Source organism: Podarcis raffonei, chromosome 5 (genome assembly GCF_027172205.1).
Source record: "Podarcis raffonei isolate rPodRaf1 chromosome 5, rPodRaf1.pri, whole genome shotgun sequence".
In the NCBI taxonomy this organism is placed as follows: Eukaryota; Metazoa; Chordata; class Lepidosauria; order Squamata; family Lacertidae; genus Podarcis; species Podarcis raffonei.
Window position 1 is genome coordinate 25390819 of NC_070606.1, and position 16098 is coordinate 25406916.

A 16098-nucleotide genomic window follows, 5' to 3' on the forward strand; every position below is an offset into this window, starting at 1 on the left:
CAATCCTCTGGTGCAAAAATCCTGATTCTCCTCTCCAATGTTTATTATTATTATTATTATTATTATTATTATTATTATTATTATTATTAAGTTTCATCAGCCTAATTGAGAAGCCTTTTCATTGATATGGAAAAGTTTGCTGATCAACTGTAAATAACCCAGTAATGTACCAGTCGTTATCATCCCGTCTTCTACAAGCCCTGATGTAATAGAAGGGCAGGCATAGGAAGATAATCTGGAGTGACAGCTCCTTGTTATTTCTCTCTCTGGTGGGGCAGTTTTCCACTTGTCAAGGAACTGTAACCCCTCTCCCACCCACCCCACTTAATGGGGTTAACAGTGAGCAGGATAAGTGACTTATCCTCTTCCATCTGTCCAAATGACACCACTAGTCTTGCCTCTATTGTAGTCTGAGAAGCAGTCAAATCCCCCCCCCCAAAAAAACCCCCTAAGATCACCTTCATTCAACCAAATCAGCTGTGGCAGCTGCAGCAAATCTCTCTGGTGTTGCAAGATTGTTTTTGCAAATTTATTTAAATAACAGCAGATGTTAAATGATGGCTTCTTCTAAGGCTGAGACATTATAAATTACAGGCCACTGTTTGTAAATAGACCACTTTGCTTGTAAATGGGGAACTGCTGCTACTTAGGTTGATGTAACATAGCATTCCAGACTGTGACCTGCTGTCACGTAATCCTTAAATTAGGTGGGAAAATGCATCTTAAACGTTTAATAAACGCCCCGTGTTTCCCTCCACACCTCCTTTCCTTCCCAGTGTGCTGTTGGGACAACAGGCCAGAAAACTATCTCTAGAGTGATTGAATACTTGGAACACTGCTAGAAACTCGAGTCTTGCCGCAGGCACTTGAATGCTGGAGCTCTACCCCTCCCATAAAGGAAGGAAGTCGTGAAAGGAGTCCTCGAGGAAGCACCACCAAGAGCATTCATCAGTCTCATTCGTGTTTGGATTTTTAAGGCTACCTGGTCTCTTCACCATACACTCGGCATTTTCCGAGAGACAGTTCACCACCACATCAATCTGCAACTATCAAAAATTAGGGGGGAAATATCTGAGGAAAGTAAATCAAGAATTCATTATGTTTATAATAATGCAGTGCAGTATTTAAATATATTTGGCAGGGTTTACTCTCCCTCTTTATTTTTCTGGCTTTGTTTGTGACAACTTTAAAGGGGAAAACTTGCTGCTGGTAGTGCAACTGCTGTTTACTGTTGAGCCACTGTTTTTCATGCCAGCCAGGTGCAAAGGCAGCTTTAGCTACTGAGGTATCAAAAAATCTTCTAATAAAGATGCTCTGGGCAGCAGCATTGCTCTGATTTGAGTTTAATTTGCTCTTGCTTTTTAAAGAGATTATTCCAAAATCATAAGAAATAGAAAAATTTTAAATACTTTTTGTGATTTTAACTACTGTCTATATTTAAAATGTGTTGGAATCCAAAGAGGTTGAGGCTTGGATAGTTTATTTTTTATACTGTTTTGATTGAAAATTGGGTTGTTGGAAACTACTTCTCAGTTCTTAAAATTGTCGTGGCCTACGTACTGTAAACTGATTGACCATAACACTTCATAGCTCTAAGAGAGGCATGCAGGAAGAAGAAATAATAATCCCCTCCCAGCTGGTGGCTGTCTGTATTTCTTTGAAATGCAGTAATTGTAAAGCACCCTGTTTAAAAAGGACAATGTGAAAAAAATGTTCAATGCCAGGGGAGTTTACACTTCATGATGCACAAAAAAGAAAGGAAAAGAAGCTGTTGATTTTTGTTTCAAGGAAGAAATGTGGAGCTAAAACACCAGTGGGGATTAATGTTTCCAGTTGACATAATCTTTCTATTTCTTCTCTAGTATGGCGCAGGTAAATGCATACAATACGAAGCCTTAAATAGCTGAATATAGTGAAGATTTTGTTCAGTATGGGGTTCTAGTTCACAGCAAAGGATTGTGTTGAGACTTTAATGGAACAAAAATCCCTGCTAAATACTTTTGTAAAAGAGGTTTTGGACATTAGTGACTTCTCGCACTCATTGTTCCGATGGACAGAATTGCTCATGGTTTTTATTAAGCTGGTCTTGAATTATTCACAAAATGTTTTGAGACATTTGCATCACAGACACTTTCCACATTACCTGTGTAGCTAGTTGCATCATGTTACTTCATTGAATTTGTAAAACTTGAAGCCATAAAAATATTAGTTCTGTGTATAATGAGGGGTGGGAGAAATAACAGAAAATCTAACCTGCTTTTTAGATCTTGTGTTATCTCCATGTATAAACTTACAAACTTGTGCTTTTGTATCAGTGCCAGCTGTAAAATTTTTACATACAGTGGCTGCCTTCTATGTCTTCCTATTTTTGATAATGCAGATTGTTGGGAATTTGGTAAGGAAGTGACTGATTAGAAGCAAAATCCTATATTGGTCCTGCTTTTTTATTTTTATTTTCCTTAACATCTTAATTAAGCAAACTACCCCCCTACAATGTACCAGTGTAACTTAGAAAAAAAAATGCTGAGGTTATGTTTTCCCTTGGATAGAGCTTCCTTATGAGAGGAAGAGCAACTTAGTAAAGCTGTACTTGTAAATTATTTCTGAGATGCAGGATTTACTGGATATATTTTTTGGCATTTAGTTTTAACAACTTAGAGCAATGGCTTTCATTTTTAGTTGGATTTCATATAGATTTAAGTTAGGCTTTTTTTTCTGTATGCGCAATGACGGGGGATGATTAAAAATAGATGCAGTGATGAGGTGGAATCAGGAGCCACACTTCTCTGTTACACTGGTAATGACCTGGATCGGAATTGGTTAAACTCATTGTGTTGAGCATTTCTTAATTAGCAAGCACTGAAACATGCAGACTGTTTGGTTTTTGGAGAGAGGGTCAGGAAACCACCCTGCAAGCTGCAGTGTGTTTTCTTGTTTTAAACCTCATCAAGCTCTGCATTAAATGGGTACTTGAGGCCAACCTTCAAATTTAAAAGTTTTAAAGTAACTTTTTTTCCACTGTAAATATATATGTAAATAAGCGCAATTGGAAACTAGAACAGTAGAGTACTTTTCTGAATCCAATCCTATTTTTATTTTATACAGTATTTCTCAGCTGTGATATTTGGAGCAAAAGCCAACGGCAGGAATAATAGTTTGTACCAGTTTCATGAAGTATGTCTTTTGGTTTTTGTAAATAATTTTAACTCGAATAAAAATTGCTACTTTCAATACATAACATACATGTAATGAGCATAGTTTCTTGCTATTGGAGACTCTACCCATGACCTTTAATGTGAAACAGCAAATGATATGGCTGCCATCTTGAAATTATTCTAACTATGATGCAGTAAAATGAGTGCCATTCTGTGATCAGAAAATGAACTTGGCCTGGGTTGTCTAACAGCTGGTGCTAAACATTTTATCATTTGGTAATTGCTGCAGATCAAACTGTTATTAAAAGAACAACTACCCAGGGTAGATTAAAGATTGACAAGAGTGTTTCCCCATAGCTGTTTGTGGCAGCATCACCATGGTGTCTGTGTTGTGCTTCCACAATCAGTATGAGAGAATCCCATGTCATTGTCCACTTCTGTTATAATTGGAGTGTCATTGGTAAAAGAGTATTTCTCATTGGGGTGCTAAAGATTAGATCGGAGCTTTCCAAACTGCATGTCGCCGCACATTAGTGTGACAGCTAGTGTTTAGGTGTGCCCATATCTCTTACATGGAGTTAGTTTAACCTCTGGTTTGCTAGTAAAAGTGAATTACTGTGTTGCGAAATGATGCCTGTCTTAAAAGTGTGTCACCAACATGAAAAGTTTGGAAAGCTCTGGATTAGATAGTGGGCCATTTCCTTCATAAGTACTAACATTTTAATAAGAGTCAGTTATCCTTTTCAGCCAGTAGCACCCATCTGGTAGCCAACACATGCTTTTGGGCTTCAAAAAGGTATCCATGCCAATTATGCAGTAATTAGTTATGGATAACTTGAATGATAAAAACAAGTAGCTCTGCTGGAGGTAAGTATTGAGGTCGCTCCACATGCATTGGTTATGCAACTGCTAGAAACTGCTTTCACTGGAAACCTAAGATGAATTGACCTGTGTGTTAAACCCAGTTTCTTCTATCATCTCATGGTATGCTGTTAGTATGTTCATGTGCATTCAAGTTTATTTGTAAATCTCTGAGAATTGAGTGGCTAATGAATGAAAGTATGCAACATTTCAATTTGCATGCTAGTATTAAATTTGTTCTATCGAAATAAGGCTTTTAAAAATCTTGTTTAGATTTAGTGTTAGTACCAATAGCAAAGAACAACCTCTCTTGCATTAGCATCAATTTAAATATATATAACTTTTTCATATTTAGGCTTTAGGTTTATGTGATAGCTCAGTCGGTAGAGCATGAGACTCCTAATCTCAGGGTCATGGATTTGGGTGTAAGATTCCTGCATTGTAAACGGTTGGACTAAATTACCCTCTTGGTCCCTTCCAAGTCTACAGTTCTATGGTATTATTATCTAGCTTTGTCTACCATCGTTTTCATACGCATTAACGGGCTGGTCATTGCTGAATTGAAGTGGCTATTTCAGATGTTAGATCCTAGATCCTATCTCCCATCCACCCTAGCAAGCATGGCCAATGGTCTGGGATGAACTGCCAGGCCAAAAGTTCCCCACTGCTGTTGTATTGAAGCGGAAGATTGTCTGACATCTAGTTGTGGCCAGTGAGGCCTCTGAGACTCAAATCGAAATAACCAGGAGCGCTATGGAATGCAGTTGTACATGTTACAAAGTATACACACTTGGCATTGCTACAGACTAGCTCAGTGATGCTCTACATATGATGGGCTAGCCATATGCAATTTCAGCAGACGAGTAATTTGCTCAAGAACAAAAAATACACTTACGGTATTTCCCTTCTTTTACCCCACCAAAGAAAAATCCTATGTACATAGCACCCTGGTAGTTACAGCTGCCACGAAAAGCAAGACACTAGTGGCTTATTCATCTTTATGTCAAAATATGTAGACTTCAAGTTGTTCATTGCCTAAAATTGAGATCAAGCTTAATTCATGGCAGGGGCCTTATGAAAAACTTTGGTTGAACTGCCCAATTCAAGGCTTAATTTAAACAAAAGGTCCTAGTTCATTTCAGTGAAACATTGACACTAATTTATACACACCTGTCTAGAAAATGGCCCCAAACAAGCTGACTGGAAAGCCCTTTTTAACTAAAGAGCAAGGCCAGGTCAAAGCTTACTTGCCGGTAACACTGCAGTTTTGGTTCAAGTTAAGATTCCTGCTTATGCAAGCTGCCAGGGCTATGTTGAGCACACATGGTGAGAGAAACTGTTTTATCTGCATGATAAATTAATGTGTTTGTGCTAATGCCTTAATAATGGCTTATTTCTGGAAGCACTAGAAGTGCTTCTGGTACTGTAGATCTGCTCTTCAGCAGTAATAATGAGGTGTAATCATGCAGTCTTGAAATTAGCTTATATAATGGTTCCTTCTGTACAAGGGCTTGATAGATGTCTATCAACCTACCCTGTGATGCGCAGATAAGAGTGAATGGTTAATAATTATTTGCACCTGCAAGGTAAAGTTACAAGGATACCCGACCCCTGAGATAGGTAAAATGTTTTTCTGGACATACTACCGGTGTTGGGTTGAAATAGTAATACTTCACCACAGAGCAGCACACACAGAGCTCTGGTTAGACCCAGAGTGACTATTTGCAGTGTCTACACCTGCCTTGGAAGAACAGCTCTACCAGCGTCTATGGAAATCCCTATTACCCCATGCAGTGTCCTTAGATGTTGCCAAGAAAGTAGGTGAAGGCTTCACAACAAAGTTCTCCTATAATGGAGACAATGGGAGAGTTTGAGGTGGAATGAAAGTTTGTTGCTTTTATTTTTAAAAAACACAGCTTGGGTGAACAAAGCCCATCCAAAGCCATTTGCAACAATGAAAAGACACGCACACACACTATTACAAAAAATCCAAAATAATGGCTTGTCACCCAGTGATGAGAGGCAAAATTTGCACCTTGAACTTGACTCACAGCTGTGTTGTGCAATGGCTCCTAAATATATGAAATCGAAATTATTTTTCCCTTGAGCAGTGAAATGTTGGCTTTCCATTTTTACTTGGACTTCTAACAGAAATTATTACACTTGGGACTCCAAGTGGTTTTCACATCCTCTGTTCCTTCGTCTCTTAATGCACAATGATTATTTCTGAAAATATGCTGACAGCGACACAGCGTTCAGAAGGCAAGTATAAGCACTTCCAGAAAATCCACTTAACTGGAACAATGTCTAGGAAATGCCACCTTCAGCAGTTATGAAGGACCTTTATTATCTTAATAGAATAAAAGCAAGTAGCTTCTCTAATTCATTTCTGATTTTCTTTGAAAACATACTCTTGCTACCCCAAATTTCTAGAAGGGTAAGGCTTGATGTAGCAACAGTATATTTGGGCAATGTGTCTCAAATGTAGTAAGCCGTTTGAGGAGAAGAACGCATTTGAAGATGAGTTGGAGAAGAGTGTACTTCTGTCTTGTAACAAGAGGAGGATGTACAGTGAGGGGGGAAAGTATTTGATTCCCTGCTAAATTTGCCCGTTTGCCCTCTGACGAAGAAATAACCAGTCCATAATTTTAATGGTAGGTTTATTATAGCTGTGAGACAGAAAAACCCCAGAAACCTAGAAGACAAGAAATTGCTTGCAAAAACATGAAAAGACGCACATACTTTTTTGAAGATTTCTTTTAAAAATGCAGACATGGACATGGAGCAAACCAAATTTAAGGCAAGAAACATGTATAACTGAAATGGATATATTTGCCCATCCCTAACCTGTACCTGTAAATTATTTCAGTGGTTAATTTATTAACTACCTTTTAGACCAGGGATTGAGAACCTGTGGTTCTCTAGTTGAAGCTGGACTCCCCACGCCTAAAGGCCTCAGCCAGATGAGTTGATGGGAACTGCACTCTAAACAACAGTAAGCGTTGGCAGGTTTCCTCCACTCTACTCCATATACTCAAAACAGTAATCCGGATTTAATCTTTTAAAAATACAATTTGTGTAATTACACCCAGGACATGACACGAAAACGCTGTGTTTTGCTGACAAACATGGAAGAACGTTGATGCTCATGATCACATTTAACAACATAAGAACACCTTGCCTGAGTCAGAGATCCATTTAATTTTGTTTGTTTCTAAAAGCAGTAACTAACAGCACTAGCCTATACATGTTTGGCATGGAGTAAACTCCATTGCGTCTATGTTTATATAAAACATAGTCTGCATAATATAATAAACTCTTTGAAGGGGTTTAATAATAAAAATATAACATTATTCAATGCAATTTCCTTCCAATGGCGGTGTACACTGTGTACCTTTACAGCACATTTGAAAGACATTATTTCAAAGAATTCCAGGCACTGTAGTTTTCCCCCTCACAGTTACAATTCCCAGCATCCCTTAAACTACAGGATTATTTGAGGGGTAAAGTGTGTGTCAGAGATATAAAGGGAAAATGCAGCTGTATTGTCACAAAACTGAGTGGTGTACAAGAGTTAAGAAAAGCTTAAGTAAAGATGTGTTTAAAAGAGGCTTTTAAAATGCCATCACTATCTCCATCTCGGAAATTCACTCCCTGGTAGGTGTGTATAAGACTGGCCTAGTTTGGGCCTGGGAAGCTTTTAAGCAGGGCATGCCAGCAACATGCCCTTTTGTCCGCTTTCTCACATCTGCATGTCAGTTATACAGCCTGTATGCAAGTTCTCCAACATTAGCGACAGCTGTTGACAAGGCCAGGAAGGGGGAACCTGGTGTGGTTGGACTCAATGTCCATTAGCCCCAAAGAGCATAGCCAATTGTTGGCAAATGTGCAATATCTGGAACGCCCGCAGGATCCCCAACCTTGTGATAGAGCTATCCTTAAATTTGTCTTGACCCTTCTTTCTGGCCATCAAAGGTAGGCCATCTGAATCACAGACTTGTAGAGCTGGAAGGGACCCTAAGGATCATCTAGTCCAACCCCCTTTCCCTGTCTCTTGTGATAGGTTAATTGTGCATTGTGTGATGAGGATGCTTAAGCTAATTAAGCGGGAAGGGTTTACAGTGAAAGCCGGAAGAGAAGGTTGTGCATTCTGGCGGAAAACCCACCATTTTTGAAAAAAAATACACACATTGTCTATTTTCTCCACATTACATTACACTTCATGGGATGGCAGGCACTCAAAGACTTTTTTTAAACTGCCTTTTAACTCTTTGATTAAATTTTAAATAACTCTGCATATCACCTGAACTCTAGTGAAGAGTTAAGATAGCATAAAGGCAACCATGCCAGCATGTTGCTGTAAGCCAGGCATGTCCAAAGTCTGTTTTGGTGGCCTAATCCGGCCCCTGTGGCAGTTCCATTTCCTGGGGTAAAATCCTAAAAAAACCTCAACAACTTCAACCCTAAAAAAAACTCAGCAACTTTGGTCTGCCGTCACGGCCCTTCACTTCATCAAATCTTGGACACCACTGTGTAAGTGATAGGAGGAGACAGATGTCTTTGCAACTTCATGGATGGTTAAGAAAGGCTGCAATCCTATGCACACATACCTGGGAGTAAACCCTATTGAATTCAAGGGGACTTCTGAGTGGACACGTGCAGGATCCTACTGTTACTGTCTACTTAACTCATGCTGCTTTAAGGCTCTTAGTAAAATATACAGGGTTTCTACAGCTTCTGCCTTATCCCCTGAAGCAAACATGCACCAGCAGCTTGCCGTCATTACAAACCTTTAATTACATTGCAAACAAAGTGAACATTTTGTCACTGGCTTAAGGCTGAGACCCACCCAGTGACTTCACTGCCATCTTGCTTTACAGGCTAAGGTAAGGAAGATGCTCCCTGGGTGTTCTTAAAACAATGCTTCTAATGCCCAGGTGCAAGCGTGCCTGTACATATCTATTGAGAAGTCCAATTTAATTAAATGGGGCTCACCCTTAAGTACCAACGGAAGCCTAACAGTGTCTACTCGGAAGGAAGTCCTGGTGAAGTCAGTGGGATCCCTTCCAGCAAACCAGGGTCAGGACTGAACTGCAAACCTAACGGGTTGATAGAATCGCACTTTAGCAGCGCAATCCTAACGCACTACGATCCACTGTCCAGTGGGGCTCCCTCCCTAGTGCTTTTACTACCCCAAGCTTAATCCTACTTGTACAACGCCGCCCATGCACATAATATAAACACGGAAGAGAGAGGACTCGCTCCCCGAACGAGCGTGTCTTGTCTATCCAGAAAGCAAGCCCCTCCTTTTCAAGTCAAACTTTCATTTTTTTTGCCCCCCCCCTTCCAAAAAACAAAAACAACCCTCTATGTTTGCACACTGATGCAGATCAGGGATTTTTGACGGGGCGGAGAAGGCTGCAGCCTAAGTCCCGCGCGCTTGTCTAGGCATAAGCACCTCTCCCTACGAGGGCAGTTTTTGCAAGGGGTTCTGGGGCAGGGATCTGCTCCGCAGGAGCAGGATCAGTTTGGTGATCCTGGGAAGGCAGCGGGAGGCGATCGGCTTCAGTCGCTTCCGGGTGGCGTCGTAGGAGCCTGGCTTGCCGCTTCTCTCCCCGGCGCGCCGGCGCCGACCTCCTGCACCAGCTCGCTCAGCATGGAGATGTAGATCTTGGCCATCTGCAAGGTCTCCGCCTTGGAGAGCTTCCGCTCGCCTCGCAGCGCGGGCACGACGCTCCGCAGACGGTCGAAGGCCACGTTGAGCACCAGCATGCGCCTCCTTTCGCGGGCGTTGGCGGCCAAGCGCCGCCGCTGCCGGATCCACGCCCCGCCGGGAGGCTCGCCAAGGCGTCTCCAAGCGCCTAGCGCTTTCTTGTGCGCCGCCGCGGGCGCCCAGTCCAGGCGGCGGGCGGCGCTCAACGTTGCCCTGACGTGATCGCGGCAGCCGGATCTATCGAGGAGCTGCTGATCGGGTACAGTCCAGACAGCAAGTGCCGGCTGCGAAGAGTTCGCTTGCTGCTGAGCCGGCGCCCTTACTCCTTCCCTCCCCTCTTTGTGCCAAGAGGCAGGGAGTCTCAACGGACTGGCGGTTTCAAAACCGGCCCACCCTAGGGGCTGCTGTTGGGAGCGGAGCTCTTTCATTTTAGCTCCGATTGGGAGATCTGGATGCCTCTCTAGATTTGCAAGCACACCCTCCTACTTCCTTTTTTTCCTCCGGGGAGAGCACGTGCGAATGAGCAAGTCAAAGGCAGGGAGGTTGGTTTGTTTATATTGCTGAGCTTGGGGCGGAGGGGGAGGAAGAGACACGCGAGGCAGATCACTGGGGGAAACAAAACTGGCTTGCAAACAAAACCCACGGGGGTTTCAAAGCGAAACCGTGACAACTTTTGTCACTTTCAAAGGAAAATAAAAAAAGAGGAGGAGGAGATTTGGGTGGAGGGAGTCTATTAAGGGAGTTCATTCAATTTGGATTAGTCTCTCTCGAGTGATCCTCTGAAGTGTGGCATCAGGAATCAAAGAGGCGTTAATCCTCTAATCTAAAATGTAATTAGATCCTTCCACATGGAAGGATCGCATGCAGTTTTGAGTTTGAAACAGGAACAGGGTTGTTTTTTGTTTTTTAAAAAGCTTTGGAAGGCAAGGACAATAGTCATTTAGTCATTTTATTATTTCCATTTACTAGCTGGAGATCTTGAAGTGGTTTGCAATAAATTAAAAGTACCACAGATGCACACAAGGACAAAGTACAATAAAAACAACGTTGGGTGATTTACAAGGAGAGAAAAAATTACAAATACATAAGCTATCACTAGATCCATAAACACAATACACATAGAAATCAAGACAGAGCTCTGCAGGGCAGCAGAATACAAAATCCCAACCTGCATAAAACACAGTTAATGCAATGTACACCCAGTCTCACCTTCACAATGCATTCCCCACAACCACTACAATAATTCACTACCACATAAATTAGCAACCAACCACTCATGCTCCACAATATTACAACCAATATGCAAAGGATCACTGCCAAACATACATGTAAGATACCTGCCCCATCTCTGATATGCTAATGGACAAGTGCAATGAATACAGTGTGGAACTAAGACCTGGGAGACCAGGATTCAAATTTCCGCTTGCTGCCTTCTGGCCTAACCCACCTCACAGGGTTGTTGTGGAGAAAAGGCAGGATATAAATGCAATAAATCGATAATTATTCCTTCTCTCACCTGGGAAGGTCTTGCTGCTACAACCAGAGCAGGCCTTTTCACCTGTGTGTTTTTAAAACTACTTCCACCCCCAAAATAATTGTACCATGCCCAGTACTGCACAATCCCACCTCTGGGTAAATAACCATTCAGCTCTGGTGGCAGACACAAATGTCAGTCTCGGCAGCCATGGTGGCCCTGAGGGTCATACCAAACTCCATTTGTCATTACCTTGCAGCTGTGGAACAACCTTTTAACGGAAAATTTCCTGCTTTCATTAATTCTGTTAAATGATCTAAAATGGAGGGGTTTGGGGCCTAGGTCTTGCAAACAAATGAGGTAAGTAAAGACTGTCCTGACTGCCCGCTCCCAAAGCTGCACTGTATGAATGTCACACAGGAGAGCCATGATTTGAAACACCAACATTTTTTATTTACACTTAAAAGCAGGGTTCGGGCATCCATGACACCCTCAAGTGCTGTGGCCTGGATAAAACTCCTCAATGCCTTCTTTGCCTCAGTCTTCTCCGATAAAGAAAACAATGCCCGACCTGAAGAATTTGGAGCAAATGATTCAGCAGAGGAAACACAGCCCAGAATAACTAAGGAGATAGTACAAGAATACTTGGCTAGTCTAGATGTATTCAAGTCTCCAGGGCCAGATGAACTGCATCCAAGAGTATTAAAAGAACTGGCAGATGTGATTTCAGAACCACTGGCAGTCATCTTTGAGAATTCCTGGAGAACAGGCGAAGTCCCGGCAGACTGGAGGAGGGCAAATGTTGTCCCTATTTTCAAAAAGGGGAAAAGAGAGGACCCAAATAATTACCGCCCAGTCAGTCTGACATCAATACCAGGGAAGATTCTGGAGCAGATCATTAAGCAAACAGTCTGTGAGCACCTAGAAAGGAATGCTGTGATCACCAATAGTCAGCATGGATTTCTGAAAAATAAGTCATGTCAGACTAACCTGATCTCGTTTTTTGACAGAATTACAAGCCTGGTAGATGAAGGGAACGCAGTGGACGTAGCCTACCTTGATTTCAGCAAGGCATTTGACAAGGTGCCCCATGATATTCTTGTAAAGAAGCTGGTAAAATGCGGTCTTGACTATGCTACCACTCAGTGGATTTGTAACTGGCTGACTGACCGAACCCAAAGGGTGCTCATCAATGGTTCCTCTTCATCCTGGAGAAGAGTGACTAGTGGGGTGCCACAGGGTTCTGTCTTGGGCCCGGTCTTATTCAACATCTTTATCAACGACTTGGATGATGGACTCAAGGGCATCCTGATCAAATTTGCAGATGACACCAAACTGGGAGGGGTGGCTAACACCCCAGAGGACAGGAACACACTTCAAAACGACCTTGACAGATTAGAGAACTGGGCCAAAACAAACAAGATGAACTTTAACAGGGAGAAATGTAAAGTATTGCACTTGGGCAAAAAAAACGAGAGGCACAAATACAAGATGGGGGACACCTGGCTTGAGAGCACTACATGTGAAAAGGATCTAGGAGTCTTGGTTGACCACAAACTTGACATGAGCCAACAGTGTGACACGGCAGCTAAAAAAGCCAATGCAATTCTGGGCTGCATCAATAGGAGTATAGCATCTAGATCAAGGGAAGTAATAGTACCACTGTATTCTGCTCTGGTCAGACCTCACCTGGAGTACTGTGTCCAGTTCTGGGCACCACAGTTCAAGAAGGACATTGACAAACTGGAACGTGTCCAGAGGAGGGCAACCAAAATGGTCAAAGGCCTGGAAACGATGCCTTATGAGGAACGGCTAAGGGAGCTGGGCATGTTTAGCCTGGAGAAGAGGAGGTTAAGGGGTGATATGATAGCCATGTTCAAATATATAAAAGGATGTCACATAGAGGAGGGAGAAAGGTTGTTTTCTGCTGCTCCAGAGAAGCGGACACGGAGCAATGGATCCAAACTACAAGAAAGAAGATTCCACCTAAACATTAGGAAGAACTTCCTGACAGTAAGAGCTGTTCGACAGTGGAATTTGCTGCCAAAGAGTGTGGTGGAGTCTCCTTCTTTGGAGGTCTTTAAGCAGAGGCTTGACAACCATATGTCAGGAGTGCTCTGATGGTGTTTCCTGCTTGGCAGGGGGTTGGACTCGATGGCCCTTGTGGTCTCTTCCAACTCTATGATTCTATGATTCTATGATTCTATGAAAACATGGCCTTGCTTGTCTGGATTAGAAACCTGTCATTTTTGCCGAGCTGGAATGACGCCTACTATACAATGAAATACCTTCAGGAAAACAATGATTTTTATTAACATTTAAGGCTACCACAGTCAAATTTGGCAAGAAAACACGGCTGTGGATTAGCATTTTCTCAGCATTATGCTATTTTAGGACTATGCAAAACACACACACAAGTTTAAGATGCTCATCTGCAAATCTTATAACATTCTGCCATAGGTGCTGGAAAGAAAAATACGGGACAGCAGCATTCTCTCTCTATACATCAGAAATAAAGGGGGAAATAGCACAGAATAGAAGGAACAATGTCATGTGCCAAGTCCCATGCTTTGCCCCATCCGCTTTTTGCTGTGAAAGGTTCCTCACCCCTTGCGTAAAATGATAATTAAGAAGACACATTGCGTCAAGCATGGCTCCACAACTCCCTCATGTTGGGACAGTTAGCTTGCATCTCATCCTGCTCGTCTAACATCCCCGTTGCTGTGCTGCCCCTTCTGGAGTAAACTCGTTTATTTTTATTTTATTTTTTGCTCCACAGTGAACTAGGGTACTCATGGGGGGGCAGGGAAGGACCAGGAGAGGAAAAGGTCAGGAGAAGTCCCAGTTGCCTTCCTCTTTCACAGTTGCGTTGCTAAGGAGACACAACCTCCATGTTGGAATAACAATTCCAACCTGCCCTCACAAGACCTGCTCCACAGTATCTTGAGGTACTGGAATTCTGAGATGGCACAATGGAGTCTTCCATTTCAGACTGCGGGTGAATACTCGCCTGTAGTGAAAAACAAAACACGACTGTGCATGTGGAAAACGAGAATGGCAAGGAGCAGACTAGGGCTGGAACTGTTCTCCCCACTAATACTGGCTGCTTTTTACTTGCAGGGATTCCCAACCCCCTTCAGATAGCTTTAAAAACAGTATTCCTGCCGCCACCACCACCCCTAAAATTTGAAGTGGTTCAGCCACTCTCCTGAATGCTGCTATATGTGTAAAGCCGATATGAGGCAAGGTCTTGATATGCAACTCTGCCACAATCCTGTCACCACCTCAGCACTTATAACCCCTTCCCCAAATTAACCAGTGCTCCATGCTTGTCAGTTTTGGTTGTTTCTGTTCCCACCTCTCATACACAGTTTTCTAGTATGCTGAAGAGGTTTGGGGTCCTGCACCTTAAAATAGTCGTGTACATGAGGGGATTTCGAAGCCACGCCTGCTGAAAATGCCTCCTCTGTGCAACTGTCAGAGGCGCAAGAGGCCTGTCTTCTTTCTCACTTAGCCCCCATAGATACTGCATTCAACCCAACCTTGTTGAATGTGTATCACCACTATCCAGCTCTAAAGTGAGTTTCCCCCAAACCTGAGTGTGCAACTTTCATATCACCATTTGCACGTGACCAGAGCCGGATTTAGGTTTGATGAGGCCCTAAGCTACTAAAGGTAATGGGGCCCTTTATGTCCAGCTGTCCTTTGTCAACAACAAATTCTCACTGTTTTTTGTGTTGAATATATGCTATATGGTAATTTATGGATCTAATAGGTATCTAAAGCCATTTGCACATGCAGAATGTAGGCACCCTATATACAGAAATGAGCAAACCAGTGATATTTTAGGGTGCAGGCTAGCAGGCGTGGCCCATTACTTACATAATAGCAGCCTACACAGCACAAAACACTGTTGCTGTATGTAGGTTTTATTTTATTTGTTTTATCTTATTTTTGGAAATGTACATCCAGTTGTTTTTTTCCTTTAATTTTTTTTGGGGCCCCCAAGAGAGTGGGGCCCTAAGTTATAGCTTGTTTAGCTTATACGTAAATCCGGCACTGCACGTGACAATGTATTTAAGATTTTCTCCTGCCTTCTGGCAGAACATGCAACTCGGTCATTCTGGAATAGCAGTGGGACGCACTTGCCCTTCTCTGGAGCAGAGTCAACTGTCTGGAGCATTAGCTATTAGGAAGGCTGCCTACATGGGCAAACATCCCATAGGCCTTTAGGCAGGTCCGGTCAATAGTTAGCGCTACCAGGCTACCCACGAGCCCTTTCCCCCACCCCACTGCTTGGCACAAGAAGAAAAAAGGAAGCCTTTGAATGCCAGGATTCGGATTCTCAGGACATTTTCAGGTAAAGAGATTTTATTTTCGTCTATTGGTGGGAAACCAAGAAAGGCGGGGTTCCTGCACATTCAATGAGTCCCTCTTCTGTACAACTATTAAAGGATTAGGAGTTTCATCCTCTTTGGCCTCTGGCCATGCTCTGCTTGTTACACTTTTGCCTTGCTGCTTCTCCAGAAAATTTGGGCTGGATTCCTATGAATTTATAAGTGACTCTTGAGGGAGGGATTCGATTTGTGGCAAAAGGAGGATTCCCAAGGCAGCAGTGCCCCCCCCCAATGCAACGAGGTGGCATCTGCAGGGCAGAAGCAGCAGGGAGAGGTACTTGACCCTTCTCCCACCCACTATTTTTTGCTTTGCAGTTCCTGGCTCAAAAACTAGGTTTCCTGAAAGGCAGCTGGGGTTGGCCAGACTATTCATTTGCCACCAGAAGCAGTTCTGAGGAGCGCTTTTCAGTGCCTTTATTCTTTGAAAATCTCCTGTATTTGCATTTTGAATCCAAAGCAGCAGAAGTTTGTCACAATTGCAGAGAGATGTAAAAGAGC

At 42.7% G+C, this 16098-nt stretch overlaps 2 protein-coding genes across 3 annotated transcripts in view; one reads left to right on the forward strand and one right to left on the reverse strand.

Moving 5' to 3' along the window:
* WAPL (WAPL cohesin release factor) overlaps nucleotides 1-3238 on the forward strand; it is a 42923-nt gene extending 39685 nt beyond the window's left edge. For both annotated transcript variants that reach the window (XM_053388288.1, XM_053388289.1), the window contains exon 19: nucleotides 777-3238. In XM_053388288.1, the coding sequence (XP_053244263.1) occupies nucleotides 777-842 (66 nt within the window). In that variant the 3' untranslated portion in view covers nucleotides 843-3238. The remainder of the gene's footprint in view (nucleotides 1-776) is intronic.
* A 5281-nt stretch (nucleotides 3239-8519) lies between these two features.
* On the reverse strand, nucleotides 8520-10257 carry LOC128413408 (class A basic helix-loop-helix protein 15-like). The gene has a single exon (XM_053387439.1). The coding sequence runs from the start codon at nucleotides 10155-10157 to the stop codon at nucleotides 9582-9584; it is 576 nt and encodes a 191-aa protein (XP_053243414.1). The 5' UTR covers nucleotides 10158-10257; the 3' UTR covers nucleotides 8520-9581.
* Nucleotides 10258-16098: the final 5841 nt, after the last annotated feature.

Bases quoted from the DNA above. Each gene is read 5' to 3' on its own strand.
- LOC128413408 (XM_053387439.1), bottom strand. From the start codon at position 10,157: ATGAAAGAGCTCCGCTCCCAACAGCAGCCCCTAGGGTGGGCCGGTTTT.